This window comes from Curcuma longa, chromosome 2, assembly GCF_044706935.1.
Source record: "Curcuma longa cultivar G26 ecotype Majalengka, Jawa Barat chromosome 2, ITB_CL_G26_1.1, whole genome shotgun sequence".
Lineage (NCBI taxonomy): Eukaryota > Viridiplantae > Streptophyta > Magnoliopsida > Zingiberales > Zingiberaceae > Curcuma > Curcuma longa.
The window spans coordinates 9,188,296-9,208,340 of NC_133862.1; the positions used below are offsets into that span (position 1 = coordinate 9,188,296).

The 20,045-nt window shown below is 33.8% G+C and overlaps 1 protein-coding gene and 1 pseudogene across 1 annotated transcript in view; both read right to left on the reverse strand.

Annotated features, from left to right (window-relative positions):
• Positions 1 to 1,623: 1,623 nt before the first annotated feature.
• LOC141821552 (disease resistance protein RGA2-like) lies at positions 1,624 to 4,767 on the reverse strand (annotated as a pseudogene).
• Positions 4,768 to 5,745: 978 nt separating this feature from the next.
• Positions 5,746 to 20,045, reverse strand: part of LOC141821123 (anaphase-promoting complex subunit 4) — a 27,954-nt gene continuing 13,654 nt past the window's right edge. Inside the window, exons 8-19 of the mRNA XM_074708501.1 lie at positions 15,841 to 16,001; positions 15,632 to 15,732; positions 15,483 to 15,557; positions 14,342 to 14,521; positions 12,952 to 13,034; positions 12,775 to 12,864; positions 12,482 to 12,586; positions 10,123 to 10,261; positions 7,432 to 7,647; positions 7,193 to 7,342; positions 6,775 to 6,856; positions 5,746 to 6,102 (exon numbers count right to left, since the gene is read on the reverse strand). Coding sequence (XP_074564602.1) covers positions 6,005 to 6,102; positions 6,775 to 6,856; positions 7,193 to 7,342; positions 7,432 to 7,647; positions 10,123 to 10,261; positions 12,482 to 12,586; positions 12,775 to 12,864; positions 12,952 to 13,034; positions 14,342 to 14,521; positions 15,483 to 15,557; positions 15,632 to 15,732; positions 15,841 to 16,001 — 1,480 coding nt within the window. The 3' untranslated portion in view covers positions 5,746 to 6,004. The remainder of the gene's footprint in view (positions 6,103 to 6,774; positions 6,857 to 7,192; positions 7,343 to 7,431; positions 7,648 to 10,122; positions 10,262 to 12,481; positions 12,587 to 12,774; positions 12,865 to 12,951; positions 13,035 to 14,341; positions 14,522 to 15,482; positions 15,558 to 15,631; positions 15,733 to 15,840; positions 16,002 to 20,045) is intronic.

A 20,045-nucleotide genomic window follows, 5' to 3' on the forward strand; every position in this document is an offset into this window, starting at 1 on the left:
TATGTGGTTGGATTTATGCTCGTATTCATGTGGATATGGATTTTGTTACAATTCTGCTGTAAAATTTCTGTATCGTAGACTTATTGAGTTTGTCGCTCGGTTTTGTATGAGCAATTATGCATAATATTAATTAAGGAACTAAAGTTGTAAACAAGTTGAGTTAATAAAGAAAATTTATTCGATGACTCATTTTTAATCAAGTATAAATAATTTAAATGAATATAATGTTTTTTATACATTTAAATTTAAAAATTAAATTAGCAAGATAATAATCACATTAAATGTTAAATTTGTGGCAACTTACATATTAAAAAAACTATTAGATAATAAATTTATGAAATTAAAATAAAGATAAAATTCAGAGTTGAGAGCTTTTTCTACTCTAAGGTAAGATTCTAATCTTTCGCATAAGATTCTATTCTAAGGTAAGAATCTATCAACATTGAACGGTGATAGAAGCACTTTATCTAGTAATTTCCATGAGGTGCCCTAGTTGACGAGAGGGTGATAGACTTAATGTTACATTGGGGTAAGGGATTAATTCCCAACGAGTATATGCCTTCGGGAAAAAAATCCCTTGCAGCTCTTAGCCACTTGGCGGTCAGCTATAAGCTGACTCTTGATCCTCGTGATTTACTCTCGACTATAAATTGACTCCATAATTTACCTCTCTTTACATAATCTGAGGTATGTAAGAGTCATTTGGAGTAAACGTAATCACCTTCATATTTGACTTGGTCTAATTTTAATCTATTATTTATGAGTTAAATAAATAGTAAAATAATCTTACAAAAGTATAAAGTCTTAGTAAAGTCGCAATAGGTTCACAAGTCATAAATTAATGATGCAGAACAAATAGAAAGTTTCTCTCAACAAACACACATTAATTTCACATAATTAAAATGGACTAAATCAACCAAATCAAAGCACGCCTAAGAAGAAACGATTCCAACAAGCAGATCAACTAGGATCTTCTATTGTTCTTCACCCATCACTCCAAGTCGACTGTTGCTTGTAACATGTCCGACAAATCATTCAATTTGGCTAAGAGAATTACTTGCATTGTCATATTCTTCTTCTTCTTCATTGTTGCTACCTGCATTGTCATATTCACTTATGCGGCTCCAATACTGCTAGCTGTAGTTCCTCATCTTTTTTTTCCTCCAAACATCATAATAACTAAAATGATAAACAAGCGTTAGCCATGTAATAGAATTATTGTTGACATTGTCCTAATCTTGGTTTCAGTTTTTAAATCATTTTCTAACCTTTGCAGCTACACTTTGATAGCCAAATTTTCAAGTATAATGAAAGAACAAATAAATTTCATAATATCTAATTTTTTAATTTCAATATGTCCAATGACTAAGCAAATAATACTTGGCATCAATCTTTCATATTACTATTAAGTTTTCTTGTCAACACAGTTAATTTTTGTTTATCAAAATAAAAAGTTTATGCACCGATGGTAAGTACACATCTAATAGGTAGAACAAACAATGAAGAAGAAAATAAATAACTAGTTTGATTGAAGCAATATATAATTAGTCCAGCAAGTAAGGGTGGTTCCAATAGAAGTATGGGAGTAATTAAATAAATCTACTAGAAGATGAAGAATGGTACTCACAATTGCATCTTTGGGCAGCCTTTAATTGTAACCTTCTGAAGTTTTGTAAATGCGCCTAGGTCGAATGCTAGTACTGGGCAAGCATATATGTTCAAGACTTCAAGTGAATCCAATGCTACCAAAGTCGTCAAATTGTTGCAACTATTAATTGTCATCTCATTCAAATTGTCCAAGCTTCGCATACCCTGTGGCAGACACTTTAGCTCTTGGCACCCGACTATTTCTATTGTTCTAATGCGCCGGAGGTTATTCCAATTAGAAAATTCAGAAGACCATATTATCTCATTGTTCAACCATATTCTCATTCTTAAATACGTATACAATGGAAAACTCAAATCCATAATTTCCTTGAGTTTCGGGCACTGAATAAGTGTCAATACTTTAAGCCATGGAAATATTTTAGTATTTTTTCTTTCTGGCATAGACCATTTCTCTAGCGCAAGCATTTCCGAGAAAGTGAGCTCTTGCAATCCACTAAATGTGTCACCATCACCATAAAATGTATCATCTATATGTGTTATTAAATCCATACCACTTATCTCAAGTTTCTTGAGATTAGGAAGCTGACCAAGTGACGGTAATCTGACACACCTCTTAAGATTGATAAGTCTGACCTCAACTAAAGAATCGCGATGAGCAAGTTGTTGTTTACTCATCCAATTAGGGAATTCCACTCCCTTGTAGGAAAGAATCTCTAGCCTTTCCAAATGCATGTTGGGTCGGAGAGCTTCAAGTAATTGCAGTGATGTAGTTGATTCAGAACTTTTCATTTACTTCTTCAACACCCCAATGCAATGACAATTCACGAAGCCTTTGTTGGCCCATCAGTACTTCATTTTGAGTTTCCTCTGCTCGTTCTAGGCTTCGTAATCTGAGTTCTTGAAGATTTGTTAAAGTTTGTAACTGTGCAAGCCCAAAACCTCCATTAACATCGACAAATATTCCTGACAACTTACGAAGGCCAATTAATTGCTCGATCCCATAGGGAATTCGAGACAAGGATGCACATGCTACGATGTTGAGGGCTCTCAACAATTTAAACTTGGCCAAATCCTCTGGTAGCTTGTTAAGCCAACAACAACCTTCCACATTAAGCTCTACTAAGTTTTGGAGTCTTGTTATAGATTTTGGTAACTGCTGAAGCTTTGTGCAATAAGCTAATTTCAAAATCTGCAACTTCTTCAACTTATAGATTCGTTCAGGTATCTTTCGAAGCTTGTTGCAATGAAGCAAACTTAAAATTCGCAAATTATGTAGGTCAAAAAGTGATTCCGGAAGTAATTCCATCTTATTCTTTGAAAGGTGGAGGTATCTCAAGTTAACGGACTTGCCAACTTCATTGGGTAGCCTTTGGATCATTCTAGTTTCTACAACTAATATACGCAAATGGACAAGTCTTACCAGTATCTTGTCGAGGAACTTTGATGTTGCAGTTGCTGCTTTCGTGAGTCTTTTTTTGTATACTTGTAATGTTATTTCCTCAACATCTTCTTTTGTCGTTTCCTCATCTTCTTGTAGAATCAATGCTATCAGCTTATTGCTCACCTCAATTGGCATGGTCGGCAGTCGAAATGACATCGCTCTGGGATTAATTTTCAAACACAAATAGCGACAGCAACTTGAAATAGTAGTTAAACCTTCGGGAACCTGCATACGCAAATAGAGCATGAGCATCCTTCGTGACAAGTATTCTGGGAATCTCCAACGCTGTGCCTCTATAATTTCTTCTTTGTGAAGTCTATAAAAGAAATCTGGTGCGAGGTCTTCAGCTGGTCCGAGGTAGTCCGCGGTCAACATGTGTAACATGACTTCAGTATCAGTATTAGCATTAGCATCAAGTAGCTGATAGAATTGATTTAATCGTGCGATGACATGTGGAACTTTAGTACTCTTATAAAAATAGTTTGCCCAATAAGAATCTGGAAGTGTTGCTGGAATAATATGGCCAAAAACCTTTGCAAAAAAAGGGATGATCAATCCAGTCTTTGAAGTACTGCTTAGCATATGGAATGAGCTCATCGTTCTCTGATTTGTCCAGCTTCATTGGGGGGATTGGCGTTGCTGTGTGTCTCTTGAATAATTCCACCCATGCATCCTCCGATAAGGGCTTCAAGTCGTATGTTATAATATCCTCCACCTCATTTGAAAAAATCATATCACTTTTTGATTGGGCGATGATCAAGACTGCACTCCCTGGCCCGCCCACACGCAACAGGATATTCTTCAACTCATCCCACTCTTGTCGCTTCAATCTAACATATTCATCAGAATGAAGCACCAAGAAGTATCTACTTCCATCAAGTTGTTCATTAACATATTCCCACAGGGCTTGTAGTGGTTGGTTAAGATCCAATTTCTGATCACAATGCTCTTCATTGCTTATGGACCTTGCAAATTCTTTGCCAATGACATTAATATTCTCGAATGACTGAAAGTGGGGTAGATCCAACCAAATGCGATGATGAAATTGCTGACGGATCCAAGTGTGGTGGTAGATCATATGTGCCAAGGTTGACTTCCCAACCCCTTCTTTGCCAACTATTGCAATCACAAATAGGTTGTTATCATCTCCATTGTTGTTGGACGACGTCAGTTGTTGTTGTTGTTGTTGAAACATTGCGATGACTTTCTCTATATCTTCCTCTCTACCCACCACTTCATTTTTCAAGATATTGGAGTAGTCTTCTTGGAGTGGGTTCATGGAATGCATGGGGTCCCTCCGAAGACCCATTGCAGATCCTCTGAGAACAAGAGAATTCAAGTTGCACAGCATCTCTTTCAGCTCCACTAGAATAACGCGACGAAAGTGATCCTGTTGGATGTTGCCCACAATAGAATCAAGCAAACTTGCTTCCCAATCCAAGATTCGACCGAGCAACTCTCCCACATCTGTAACTGCTACAGCCACATCTATCTCCCAATCTTCAAATTCTGTAGGCAAATCTAACACCAAATTCTGCCAAATACTGACGCATCGCTGCTGCAATCTCGGGGATAATGATCATTGAATTGATAGTCCAAAGGCTATCACAAATCATCGCCAAGTGATTTTGGATATGCAGCAAGCGACCTTGTGCCATCATGGCAGGCGATGGTAGAACCTTCAACAATAGATGCTTCAATTCGATGAACACCGACATAATTTCTTCTACCTCTTATTTTCTTTGCTAGTGAATGGACTTATGCAATGGTGGAGAGAGCGGTAATGAACCAATCTAATTAATTTTGATATGTACACCATCAGCATCGATCTTTCCTTTGCCATGGTCACAAGCAAAGTTGTTAAGTATTCTTTTACTCATCATCAAGTAGTATAAACATCATGCTTTACCCCGCCACATAAATATTCTTAATCTACATCTCACGCAAGCTGTGATCCACATGAAATTCGTAGCATTAATTGTTAATGGAAAAGAGATTTTCTTTATAATTAAAGGCTTGTGACGAATTGACAGATTTAGTTTTCGCCTTTAATTTCTTTTCTTTTTTTCTTTTGCTAAAGCTAAAGGTTTTCTTTGGAATTGAAGCTTGTAAGATACTTAAATACTAGTTTTTCTTTCTTTTTCTGTCTTTTACTTAAAGTAATTGGTGGATGCTCTTTCATTTATTAAAGTGGGGTTTCACCCAAGTATTTGCATGTCATGCTTTTTCATTGCATTAAAAATTAACTAATTCAAACAAAATTTCTAATTAAGCGTGCACTAAAAAGAATAATTAATCAGCATAAGTATAAATTATTTTTAAAAAATAAAAAACAAAATATTATTTCTAAAGTATTTTACCAAAGCAATTACAACTAATAATAGTCTTTGCTTTTTTTCCGCTTATTTTATGTCCCAAATAAATTAAGCAGCACTAGCTGAATTATTTTTTAAAAATAAAAACAAATTATTATTTTTAGAGGATTTTACCAAAATAAATACCCATAATATATAGGATATGTTAAAAGGAGCTTGATTATATTATTACCGAAATACACCACTCACTCTCTTTTTTCCGAATTCCTTTTTATCAAAATGTTCGTAATTATCTTCAAATTTAAATAAGGCAATTGAATAAATGATTTACAGTTTTAAAAAACAATAAAAGAGGCAATTTCATATTTTATTGGACAAGTATTTTTTATTTTTGAGATAAATAAGGAGCTAGAAAATAGTGCACTCCGTCCATATATGGACTGGTTAAAAATCAAGCTCGAGTGTCACAAATGACTAGTCACTTGTGAGCTGATCCAATTAACTAGCTAGGACCTAAGCAGCTAAACGTAGTTTATATATGGTTCTACATTTATGCTTAGCAAATGTTATAAATCAATGTGTAGAATAGAACAATAACAATTTGATGCATGACTTCCACCGATGGTTATATATAGCATCATTAGGCACCAGAAGCATCGTCCTCATCTTCATCTTCATCGAGTATATACACCATGGCATGGCTTCTCGATGTAAAAACACATGCGAGACCCCTAGAAGCTGCAGACAGTTCAGACATCGATCATGTTAACCAAATTAAAAGTTTTCTCCACAACTTCAATCGAAGCATAAGAAATTAAGGGCGAAACTATTTTTACATCAACTCTCTAATTAAAATATAACAAGACTCGAGCCAAAAGCCTGCTCAGAACAAAAAGCAACTGATTCACAGACATGCATGTTAATTTCATTTTTGGCTAGCAGAAAAAAAAAAAAACCACCCACTTAAACATGTAATTAAGGTGATGATAGAAGCACGATTTTATCCTTCAAAGCACCTAGTGAATTTCTACTGAAATTGCACGTAAATTTTATATAGGATCAAACTCAAATTCGGTACATACTTTTCATTATGAGCAACAAGGGGAATTTACGCAGGAGATGAGATGATTTTCATCTCATGAAGATAATTGCCTTTGTTAGACAATCAATCATTGTCTTGTACACTACCATTATCATAAATATACAATAGGTTTCATAATGTTTAAAAATCAACTCCTAACTCACAAGATGATGTAATAAATTTAAGTTTATGTTACATAAGCCTTGAAATTTAGAACAAAAGCATCAAATCCTAAGAAACAGACTTCAGCCAAGAACTCATTCAAAGAAAAAGGAAAACCACATCACCATTGCAAAGTAGAAGTTGAAATGTAAGGTGAGGATCTTTACCACTAACAGCCAATGGGCAAGAAACAGGATCAGGGACATAGCGCACTTTTCCATTTTCCAGATGCATTTCTACAGCAGAAGCCTAGTGAATGGCAGAATGATCGATCAGGAGTTACTAGAGATTCAAAAGCAACCACTTTGGCTTCTATGAAAATAAAGGATATTTGCTTGATGGGGCAATCAAAAATATGAACAAATACTAAAAATTATAAAAATATTATGAGGGTAACATTTATTGTTAAGAAATAGTATTATATTGTTCCTAAAGATTACTATTTAATATAGTAGTGAGGAGACAATTATTACCCTGCAACCACCTAGCCTTCACAAAATAGTTTTGAAAAAGTTGTACATTGGTTACATATGTCTACGTAGACTCTGGCTCACACTTATCTGTACAACATTTAACAAGGCTTACCTTCAAACAGTGAATTGCCCAGATTTCAGGTACTTCTCTTGAAAGTGGCAGAAAGCATAGATCATCAAGTTGCACCATCATAATCAATGATCTCATTGCACTATCAGATGTGGAGGTTGCTTCATTAAGTAAAAGAATAAGCTGGTTTTCCTATTTCATTCAAAGGATAATAAAGTAAATACCAATTAAAGATACAAGAGAATGAACAAAAGAATGACAAAGGAAGAAAATGTCATCACCTTATAAAAAGATAGATCCACGCAATGAAATGTTTCTGGTACACGTAAGAGAACAGCTTCAGGGCAATGTGTTTGCTTTTGAAGACGATTTACAGCATTAGTGAAACCCCTCATGATGCCGATACAATTTGTCAACTCAAGTGATTCATCAGGCACTTTAAAGCAAGTGTAGTCAATAAGATTATCCAAATTTGTGGACTCTAAACCATAGTTGCCCTACAATAACCAACAAATAATTGGCAGATAAGGATAGAATTTTACTATTCGTGAAAGATTCAGAATGATAACAATGCTGAAATTGTGCTTCTTGGATAAAAAATAAGAGAAATTATTCAAAATATTGACCATGACAACCAAAAGGATGTTGCATATGAACCTGACCAGAACTGTTCACAGAAATATTTGTTGGAGAATATTAATTCCTCCATTGTGACTAGACTAATCATGTGGTTTTAATGTTTGACAACAAGATTAAATTAGTTGATTCAGACTAATGGCTGCCTTGAACTTGCAGATCTAACATTTGTTGTAGCTCATTGGATAAATGCTAAGCTAGATTGAATGAACCCAATGGACAAGCCTAAAGCATTTTGAAACTTTCATGTAATGAAATTATCAAAGACTAACTTGAAGACCTGTATAATTATATTTTGGTATAAATAGATGAATAGGATGGTTAAATTTACCTAAAGAGTTTGTTCTTTAATTTATTTGACTAGAATTCTAGCAAGGTATTTGAGGCAAATTCCTATTTTTCTCATTTTTAGTACCGATTGAGAACTACCTATGTTTTAACTATGTTTGATTTACAAAGCTTTAGATCATTTTTTAAAAAAGTTGTACAAATAAAATACTAAGTTTAAGGTACCCTAGATTTGTTTAGCAATTAGATGTCTCATTTGGTATGTTTCAAGCTTGTTTGAGTGACCAATGGTTGTTGGATAGTCAGCTAAGAATTGGATAGCCTAAGTCACCAACTTTATATCACAAGTATGGTCCATCAATTTGCTTTTGTTTGTCAGTTGACCAAACTAGGCACACTGGGAAACTCAAATACTAAAAATTTGAGTGAGTCATTGTTTTGTGCGACCAAAGTTTACTCTCTGTAGTAGAGTGGTTGACAAAAACATTTTGTCGTTTGACCAAAAATAGACTTCTATTAGGCTTCAATATTGGAAATTGGTCAACTATAAATTTTGAGGAGGTTGACTAAAAGACATCCTTTAGACAACCAAGCTTTGCTTTGACCGACCAAAATTTGAATTTTGAATTGACAGAGTCATTTATGATCGACAACCAACGGACTTTAAATAGTCAATCAATAGAAAAACTTTCGTCAACCGGCCAACAAACTTAAATCAATCAGCCAACAAACTTTTGTTAGTCAACCAATAGACCTTGGTCAGTCAAGCGACAGACTTTGGCCAGTACTAGACCAACAGATTTTGGTCAACCAACCAACAGATTTTTGGTCAGCCTACCATGAGCCTTTGGTCAGCCCAACAGTGACTAGCATATATGTTGAGATTAGATTTTCAACCATTTTGATGTCTTTTCCATAGCACCTACAAAACTTTTAGAGATTCCATCTTTGAAGACACAAACACATCATTGCATATTCAAAATTCACATGGTGAAAAAGCTCTAGTGATTCCTAAGACGAAGCTCTCATTTAATAAATGTAATCTTATTCTTATATTGATCCTTATTCTTTATGGTGAGATTTGATTCTTTGCACATTTCTTTTTCATTTTGAGAGAGTTATTATTCTTGCATGTGTTAATAGATTGAGACATTTGATTTAAAATCTTATCGTTGAAACTTGAAAAGACTTACTCAAGTGGCTTGTGCCAAGAAGTAGTTTAGTTTATTTTATGTAGCATGCCGAAATAGCATGGTCGTGGATGTGGAAACTTAGTGTGTTGACTACATTAAACCTTAATATTTTGACCACATTAAACCCACTGTGTTAGGGTTATAATTTACTTTTTGCTTCAGCCTTTTCTTATCAATGTTATATATTGTTCACACATATGCACATATTACTAACATTTGAATTGACTGAGGAGAAAAAATCACTGTCTCTCACCACCCTCTAATTGGTGTCAGAAAAAATGTCACTTAAGAGTGCTTATAAATTGCATTTCACCATGCCACTGCACTTCAAAATTGTCTTTCTCCTCTGATTCTTCACCTAAATGAAGGATTACTAATCACAAACCAAAACAAGAATCTTCAAATGGTCCTGCTGGTCTCCCACATGCAATCAGTTAGGCAATTGGATACTTACACTGGTATATGCATGTGACTTGTATGAGCAGTTAGATGTCCCTTTTCTATTAACAACAAATAATCATTTGAAAAAATATCATAGGCCATTGCTAAGAAGGATATAGCCAAAATGCCCAATAATATATGACATGATATTCTATCATATTCATCCTGATATTCATCATCATCATGTCAGTCTAGTAAGAGCTTAAACGAGAGAGAGAGAGAGAGAGAGAGAGAGAGAAGTCTATCATTGGCAAACAGGACTGAGAAAGCTAATACAAGAATGGTTAGCAAAAATTAATATGAAATATAAGTTGAGAGTTTTTTTGGTCGTGTGTAGTTCCTCAAACAAGTACTGAAAATAAACCAAAGTTTTGAAACTTAATGGATTCTTAAAAAGAAAAGTTAGATAAGTACCTTGTAGTAGACTATCGATGTAGGGGCAGTTGATGATGAAAATTGATTTGAGTATCTGAATTCATATAATGGCATTAGACCTTCACAGTATATCTTTTGTGAAACAGTCATGAACTGATGAAGGAAAGCCTCCTTGAAGCTAAAAAGCATTAAAAAAAATGTTATCGGCAAGATTTCCAAAAGCATATAGAGGAGGTATGCAGTCAACATACTGCATAGTGCATATTAACATACACATACAGAGATATATTGAGTCTTAAAAATATTTATGTTAATAACAATGGCTAACGTAAAATAAAATATATTAGTTGAGAACTTAGATACCTTTTTATTTTATTGAAATAGATACAGTTCATGTATTTAAGACTAGGTATGCCTTGAACATAGTTATGTCTAACTGTCACAACCGGATGCTCCATTCCTATATAAGGGTCACACTCTTTGATCATCATAATATGCATAGTTTACATCATAACTATAAAATAGCAACACCAAACATATATACAAAATTTTAATAATAAAAACGGCTATAAACTTTATTAAACAAGTTAAAATATGTTGACACAAATATCCACTGTTGCATCATAACTATAAAATAGCAACATAAATCGAATACACAAGATTTTAATAATAAAAAGTGCTAGAAACTTTATTAAACAAATTAACTTGACACGAATGTCTTATGTTGGCATAAGGAAAAATGTACAAGTAAAATAATATGTGCGACAAGAAAAATAAAAGGACACTAAAACTCGACTCCAGCATAATCATCAAGCATCTCTAAGCAAGAATTTATCAGAAACAAAAAGTCTCGAAAGATCACCTCAAGTCAACAAATCAAGAGGTTAAAGGAAAGTGATCGCAATTTGATATGGTGACAAAGTCAACAACAAAAGTCGGCGGCAACAGCGAAAGTTAGTAGTAGCGATGGAAGTCAATGGTGACAACAACAATGAAAGTTGGCGGCGATATTAAATAGTCAGCATCTACGACAACGGAAGTAAGGGGGTCAAGGGTGACAGTAGGAATCCATGGCCAAGGAGAGAGAAGCAATTCGGGGAAAGATTAGATAGAATAGAAATCTTTCCTTGAGCTAATTATAATTAGGATTTTTACAAATAAAAAACATCACTTATCAAATATTGTAAGTTGGTCCTTAAAATTTAAAAGAAGTGTTTTAAATAATATTCTATAATATTTTATTAAATACCCCTGAAGAAACAAACATGCTCAACTTGATAGCCATAAATCAAATAGCATTAAGCCCTTGGTAATTCTTCAATAAAGGCATAGGGTGCGCTAATTTTCTTAGTCACAAATGCATCACAGATGATGAAGTGGCAATCATGTTTGGTGTATTCAGAATATTGGATTATTTGCATTTTAGATGCTAATGTGATTGTCACAATGCATATTCATAGGTCTGTATAACCAATATTGTTAAAACCAAGATCCTTTAAAAAAAAAATTTAAAAACCTATCCAGATAATCAAAGAAGGTGCATGTCATTGAGCATCAATAATTTGATTTTTGTTTTCCTACATTGCAAGATTGCATCCAATATAGCATATAGTATAGAATTCTGAGATGGGACTTCTATCAATACTAGATGGGATACACCCGATATAGCTTATCAGTGTTTTTCAATGACACTTCTTGGGCTGCCTAAACTGACTGACAACATTTACTGCAAAGAATTATATATATATATATATATATGGCTGCCTAAACTGACTGACAACATTTACTGCAAAGAATTATATATATATATATATATATATATATATATATATATAGCTTGATAACTATAAAATAAATGAATTTTTCGATGAGTCCTCAATAAAGTAGAACAATCTTCAAAGACATCTTTTATCCATAGGTCATAATTTTGTGTATTTGGAATTTTTGTAAGTTCAGAGTCTAGCATATTGACTTCTTGCAAAAGATATATTGTGCATTTTTTTTTAAATGAAGATCTTCCTTAAGAGCTATAAGAAACCTCAACTCCCAAAAAGAAGCATGGCAAGAGATGGTAACATCTCGAGCCAACCCGACTATTGAAATCACTAATTTGATGTGTTGTCTATAACAGTCAAGTTATATGCAATGGAAAAGTTATTAAGCATACCAAGAGTCCTAACCATATCAAATCTTAAAACCTGCAATTGTTGTGATTAACAAAGTGCACTTTTCTGAATCTAAACCAAGTGTATTGAATACATTCAACAACGTAAAAGTTATTAAGTATACCAAGATCCTAAACATATTGAATCTTAAAACCTGCAATGTTGTGATTAATAAAGTGCACTTTTTCTGAATTCTAAACCATGTAATAAATATATTCAAGTGCAGATAGTACCATTGCTCCATCTGATTAAATTCATTTAATAAGTTTCTTTCCAAGTACTTAGTATCCGAATATCCTCCAAATATCACCAACTCCTCAAGCCGTTCCATAATTTCCCTGCATCAACAAACAGAACAAATTTCTGAAAATAAAGAAAAATATCTCAAGGAAATGATAGGGTAGTCATATTGGAGTCATCAATTCAATAAGCATAAGCAGACCGATTGTCTTATCCAACTAGATAAATGATGACTGAAATGACAGGCAAAAAAAAATCACAGGAACATCTGCAAACAGTAACTTACCCATCAACATCAATTGTTTTAGTGGCATCCAACAACTCCCCAACTGGATCATGATTGAGCACAAATTTCAAGAACACCACAATGAGTTCGCTATGAACACGATCATAAATTATCAGTACCAATCATATCTAAGGTGTTGGTATGAAAATGTCAGAAGGACAATGGTGGATATCAAACCTGTTTGCTGACTGTACTTGATCAACTGGTTCAGACATTAATATTTTAATAGACCTCAAAACCCAATTGAAAAAATTTTGTAACTGAAATAAAGGAGATAACAAGAATAACTATATAATAAACTTAGAACTCAAACAACCATATATGTTATGAAATTAATAATGAATATCTTAAGAACTCATTCAGGCATGAGGTAAAAAAGATGATAGAAAATATCTAAACATGTTAGTAATATAATTGTTTTTGTTAAACAAAAAGAGAACCAATATTTAATATAGTATGTGAAATCATTTGATAAGCATATTTTGGAACACATTCATTCCTACAGAGATGAGGAATGATAACATGGAACACACTTGTTTAGTACATCCCACATCCGTATCCTCTCAGAGCTTGGATGTGTAGAAAAAAATAAGGATATAATAACTAGGCATACCTAGTAAACCAGAAGTTATCTATTCCATTCTACTCTAAGAGGCAGCCAATAGTTTAGAATGCATATAGGACAATGTAGCCAAGGCAACTTCAAAAGCCTTTTAGTATTTTCCTTTACCATTAGTTGGATTCAAATCTAGAATGATCTATCCATATATCGTTGCCCATTGCCAGAGATTTCTGCCTCCATCAAAGTGGATTTGGTCATAAGGATATAAAAATGGAATACAATTTCCAAAGCAAGAAACTTCTATATGGAAAGAATTATTGTTTGGATTGTACAGATGACAAAATTCAAGATTTCACCTCTTCATATGCTTGAAGTTGCTTGTTGCAGGTTTCATTTTCAATGCCTTATGGAAAGTAATGAAAATTGGAAAATTGGAAAATTTGTAATCAAATGGGTAGCCAGCCTTATAAAATTTCAGCACGACCAAATCTATTCTACAAATCCTAGTTCCAACAAGAATAAGAGCAATCTATTTCGTCCTCAAGGAAAGTTAGAAGTCTCACAAGGAAATACTAAATTAAATTACAATATAGGCATACTGAATATCCAATTTAACACAATGTACATATTGCGAGGGAGAGTAAAGTTCTTACTAAATTTTAATATCAGTTGCTGCCTAACAGTAACCTGATGGCTACAGACCTATGGTCGAGTTGAAGGTTTTATAAGAGCTTAAAAGTCAAGAATGAAATTTTCATAACAAAGAATCTATGTAGATAGACACATTGCAGCAAGTGAGAAAAGATCAAAGAAATTAGTTATAAGAAAAGATCCAAATAGAACATATTAAGGTAGATAATACAAACATATATATAAGCTAAATAAACAAGTGCAACAAATCATGCATGGCCAAAACGAAACGTAAATACATGGTAAAGCACAAATAAAGAGAAACTAGGTATGCAGTCAGAAAACACATCGTCAAGCCTGGAAACAATAGCATACCAGATGTAATACAATTGCAAGAATCCTCGAAAACCTTTCAACTTGCACAAGCAACATGCCAGCCTTCTCTGTTGCATTATCAATAAGCTTCTCATCCAGTCCAATAACACGATACCGTGCACGCCATCGAGAAAGGCCTCGCAATTCTGCAATTCGAAATCCAATGATCTCTACAGCAGGCTGCCAATTAGTGCAGGAAGATTCTTGAAATAGGTGGTTTCATCAAAATAATATGTTTGCTACCTAGAGGGGAAAACACCTAGAAAAAACACCGAACAACACTTTTGACTTACACAATGAAGTTTTCAAAAGATAACAATGGCAATGAAAGTAAAAGCAAATCAATGGACAAGATCAATTATATTTAAAAGTATTAATTTATAATTATTTTCTTATTGGTGTGACTTTTCTCTGTGATAATCTGGATGATTTCCATTTTTTACCTTGTAGTATGGTAAATCAAAATTCAGCATATAATATATCCAAAATAAATATGATTTACACTTTTAAAAAATTGTCTATTTTTCTTTTGAAATTGTATGAAAAAATATTTTTTATTCAAGTGACATATTATGCATTCATACTAATATTTAACTATAAAAAAATGATAATCGTACACGAAGCTCCCGCCAACACGGGGTTCAGTCCTAGGAAAGGGTTTATTGTACACCTTCTCTCTGCCCTTTGCTCTTGCTGTCTACTCCTCTCTTTCCTCAGCCTTACTTCAGTTTGAGCAATCAATCAAATAGGTTAGATCCTTTTCAAAACAATCATACCTCCAGCCAAGGTAGACTTACCTGGATGCTCCATATTCACCTCATTTTTACCTATTCTGAAAGATTTCTGGTTTCTCAGCGCCTAAATCCAATTTATCAAATTGACAGCCTTACCCACCCCAAATCAGAATTGATTGTACATTGAAAATTATGTTCTAGTCTATAATACGAATTTTAGGAAGTTTTACATTTCAGTAACTAGATCCAAATCGATAGATTGACAGCTTATTGCAGGTATCACAAAATTCATCCACCCTGTATCCTATGTCAGTTTCATTTGGATTTGTCTCTGCTCTCAACTTCAATGGGTAACTTGTGAATTTAATAGAAATATACAATGATGCAAGTGGCAATAAATATAGTACCTGAAGATGTTCATGAATAACAGAATGCAACTCTTTTCCAGCACAATCAACAGCCTTAGAGACACGCTTCAAACCCTATGCAAAAGAATAGAATAGTTGTTTTCAGTTGTTAATACTCAACTTCTAAAATAAATCAAATACTGTGGTACCGCTTCACCAAGTGTATTGGCTAGAAATTGATGAAGTGGTGGACTTGTCCTCGCCCCAAATAACACACTTAGAAACTCATCTTGCGGAGTGGAAATCAAACCTAGAAAAAAATTTTAACAGCTATAAACAAAATCCATACAAAAAATCTGATACATATATCAGTTAATCATTGAAAAACAATTATCTCATGTCAGGTACCGATAGCTACCATGATCTACGATCAAAGAAGATAGAGGATCAAATTTCTCATGGAATGAATGCATGGCTTCAGACCAATGCTTGGACATAACTGACAAGGAAGCACGGACAACCTCAACCAAATCTTCAATACTTGAAGCTTGTTGGGCAATCTGATGAAGTTCATTTTTTCTGCGCCAGCATAAATCACTTTAAGACTTGAACATTTAGAAAAGCAAGTACACTTCCCATAAGAAGTTTACTTGTTGGGCAAAGGAAAACCAACAAACTATTGCAATGTCCCTAAGACATGGACCTAGGATTAAGGGATGACCATCTTCAAGACTTCAATTAATCAGAAATATGACGTACTTGATTCATAATTTCAAAAAATAAAGAGAAATAATAAAACGTAAACATAAGGATTATGGTGGACACAGAAGAATGATAGCTTTACTATGTTAAATACCACACACATGTCAAGAAATATAGATGTTTTAAGAACAAAACAGTGCAACCCTACTGAAGAAACCCTGTTGACTGAAGAACTCTGCAGCTCAAAATGTTCAACTCTCTGTATAGACTTGGATTTTGATTCAACAAAGTCTTCAACGAGCTCTCCAAAGCATAGAACAATTAGCTGAGATAAATTTTTTGACAATGCCAACTGACAGGAACATCCAAAGATAAATTGAGCCAGTTATAGAAACCCATATGGTTAAAAGATAACAACTAGAAAACACATGATATAACAAACAAAAGCTAAAATTTCTCTGAAAATGAAATTCAAACAACAACCATCCTCATTAAATTCAACAACAGAATGCAGAAGCTTTTCTCAGTTGAAATAGTATATTACCAAGCAACAGAACAGCTAGATTACCTTCTGTATGGAAGCATTTAAAATCTGCAAGGTAGCAATCCTGTTTGGAAGTGTTGCTCGGATAGGGAGTTGATGAATATTCTTTTTTAAATGCAATCAGTCAGGAAGTAACTAAGATTCCGCTTAGATTATATATAAAAAGAGTAACAACTGCATAGAATAGACTTAATGAACAGTAATTGCCTATCTCTAAAGACAAGTTGCACAAATTAACTTTAAAACTAAATAATAGTTATATAACCATGTTATACTGAACATTTGCTGTTTCCTAGCTGCCACCAAATGTTATTTCAAAAATATGAAACTAAATTGATAGCCACGAAACATATTTAACCGAAATGTTGCACAAGAGCACATCTTGGCCTTCATATAATACAAACAGTAAAGAAAACATCCAAGTGATTTTGATAAATTAACGATTTAAAATAATAAAACCATTCTTATCTTCTAAACCAGAATGCTAGGTGGAAGTAGGTCAGGAAGTGAGAAGCCTCGGAAGGAAGGTAAATTGTGATTTTTTTATCAAATAAACTTCTTTTTGGCAGTTCCAAGAAACAAGGGCAAAGGGGCAGCTCAGTGCACTCTAGTACAGTCCAATTTTCAAAACATTGAGGGCAAGGTAAAGCATAGGGATGAACCCAGTGCATCAACAACTATGAGGGACGGAGTATTAACTCCGATGAGCTGCAAGTTGTGATGGAGTGGTATGTGTGGTACACAATCGGACATGAGAATTTGGCAATCTCCATGACAGGTAAGATTTCAAAATTAGTACATTGATATTGTTAAATATTGAACTTTCATCTAATTTTTTCCACACCCTAAAATTAATTTTTTTATAAAATATTTAGAAGACAAATTAAGTCAAATCAAACAGTTAAATAAATTGGGTGGCGAGTTGAAATCCAATTGGGTTTGGATGGAACCCATTGGATAGGCATGATGATTAGGGTCACGTGGATTCAACTTAGGGATGAATTAGAGAATTTTTTGAGTTGCAGATTAGAAATCCATCTCCTCTCCTCTTCTCTCTCCCACTCACGCGTTTCTCCCTGTTTGTCCTGAGCAAAAAGCCACCTCTCTTCTCTTCCACATGCCCCTCTATTTACCCAACACCACATGACCCTTTCCTCTTCTTCTTCCTTGTGTGATGCTAGCCATCACACCAACCAGCTGTCATTCTCCATCAGTTGTTTTTCCTCTTCCATCAGCTTCTCTCTCCCTCTGTCCCTCTTGTCGTCTCTCTTTTCTTCCTCTCTTATTTTTCTCAAATGCTGCCACTGCTATCACTTGTCACTACCACTTCTCTGCCACCCACACACATTGGCACTAACTATCAACAGCCCTCCCTCTTCCCCTCCTAATTTCCCTTCTCCCTCTTTTTTATTTTCTTCCGGCATGTGCACAAGAGCAGGTGTTGTCATTCATCTCAGCGTTGGTCATCACTGAAGCAAAGAGAGGCCATTGTTGGGCATCTCTGTGCCCACAGCCACTAGTCGGTCGGCCACCCTTTGTCGAGTCAAGAGGACCCTCCTTCCTCTCTTTTTCATATTCTCTATATCTCCTTCCTTTCTCAACACCCACAATCATCATTTGGCCGCTTTTAGTCGAGCCAAGAGGAACCACCAGCCCTCTCATTTTTCCGAGCTTCTCGGTGTCTTTGAATTAGGTTATCGCCCGCATGCCAACCAAATTAAAGGTAAGAAGTCAATAAGTAATTGTATAGTTGATATCAGAGAATGTTTGGTTATTTCAAACTAATCACAATATGTTATTTAGGTTCAACTATTTCATATCAACGAAACCCCTACCTTGTATGTTGGTGCATTTGATTAGGATGGGAAAAGGAATAATTATTCAATATTAGTAGGTGTCTAGTTTTGTAATTGGAATTATATCGAAGAAGCAAGATCAAGATTGGATCTATCGATATCGAACTTTATTTAATTTCTATATTTTTATATCATTATTAGATATTTATTCTCAGATAGTCACTCGGATCTTTTATTGTACATTGATATGGATAAAATAATCCTTTGACTCGTTATATAATTCCTTGTGCATGAATACATATAAAAATGGATTTATATATGTTTCTATAACTATTTTTGAAAAAGAAATTAAAATGATATTTAAAATAGCAAAATGATTTTTTAAATGAATTAAACTATTTGAAGGCTTAAATAATTGACACTTTTGAATGCTATACAAATGTAGGTGTTTGTATAGGAATTAACATGGGAAGGGATTGTTTTCAAAAAATAAAAGTTGATACTATAATTATTTTTAATTGATATTGTCATTCAAATGCTTTACCTTCCATAGTATTTGTTGACTTAGATGGTGTTACTTATACTTTTATATTGTGCATGTCTTGCTTGTCGATCATATGTTAATACACAATTAAATTAGCATAAGTTATATTAAAAAGTTGATTTAGATTAGTCATTTGACCTAATCAATGCAACCCTATAGTAGAATAATTATGACGTAAAGATTTAAAGTGAAACAATGATGATTTTAAATGGAGAAAAGAAATATTAAAAAGTGAAAACTCTAAATCTAGTCTTATACTTAAGTAGTTGACCATCTGTATGAGGTTGTGGTAGCAAGTGGTCGCCCCTGATCAATATTTATTTGTGCAAGAGCATTATATTGTTGTATAGTACCAATGAGAACTTTAACTCATACATCAGGTAACGTTATTATGCTCTAAAGATATTAGATTCAGTGATTCATTTCTTAATGGAACTTTACTGTAATGATTAAAAGATGATAATTAAAAATTATCTTAACTTCTGATAAAAGATAATGATAATTGTATTTTTCTTATTTTCTTGGTCTCTTAATAAGATTTAATTCAAGCACATCTTTCCTATGGGCCAAGGTGATTCTAGTGTTATAGTTGGTTTCAATTAATACTAAGATTTGCTCAAAGATTGATTTTGGGTTTAGTGTTATTTGTTGTACCCTTTTGTCTTATTTATACGACTTTTTTGATAATGCATAGTTTTCTTTTATCTTCTATTAAAAAATGAATATATATAGTATGTAGGGAAAAAAATTCTTGTTTATTTGAGTTAGTTGTTGTTTCTACATCTCCTAGTTTTTTATTATCACATTGTAACCAAGTGAAGTGTCTCGTACATGAAACTACAACCCCGAGGCGTACAAATGTCCAATTTACCTCTAATTTGTCAATTCTCATATGATTCTCAATAGAAATGATTTGTTATATATTATGACAAATTTCTATAGGATTTATGAGTGTAGATTTTTTGGAAAAATGTATATCGCTCATAGCTAATCCTGTTCAACTCAGCTAATATGGACAGTGACTCGTAGAATTTGGC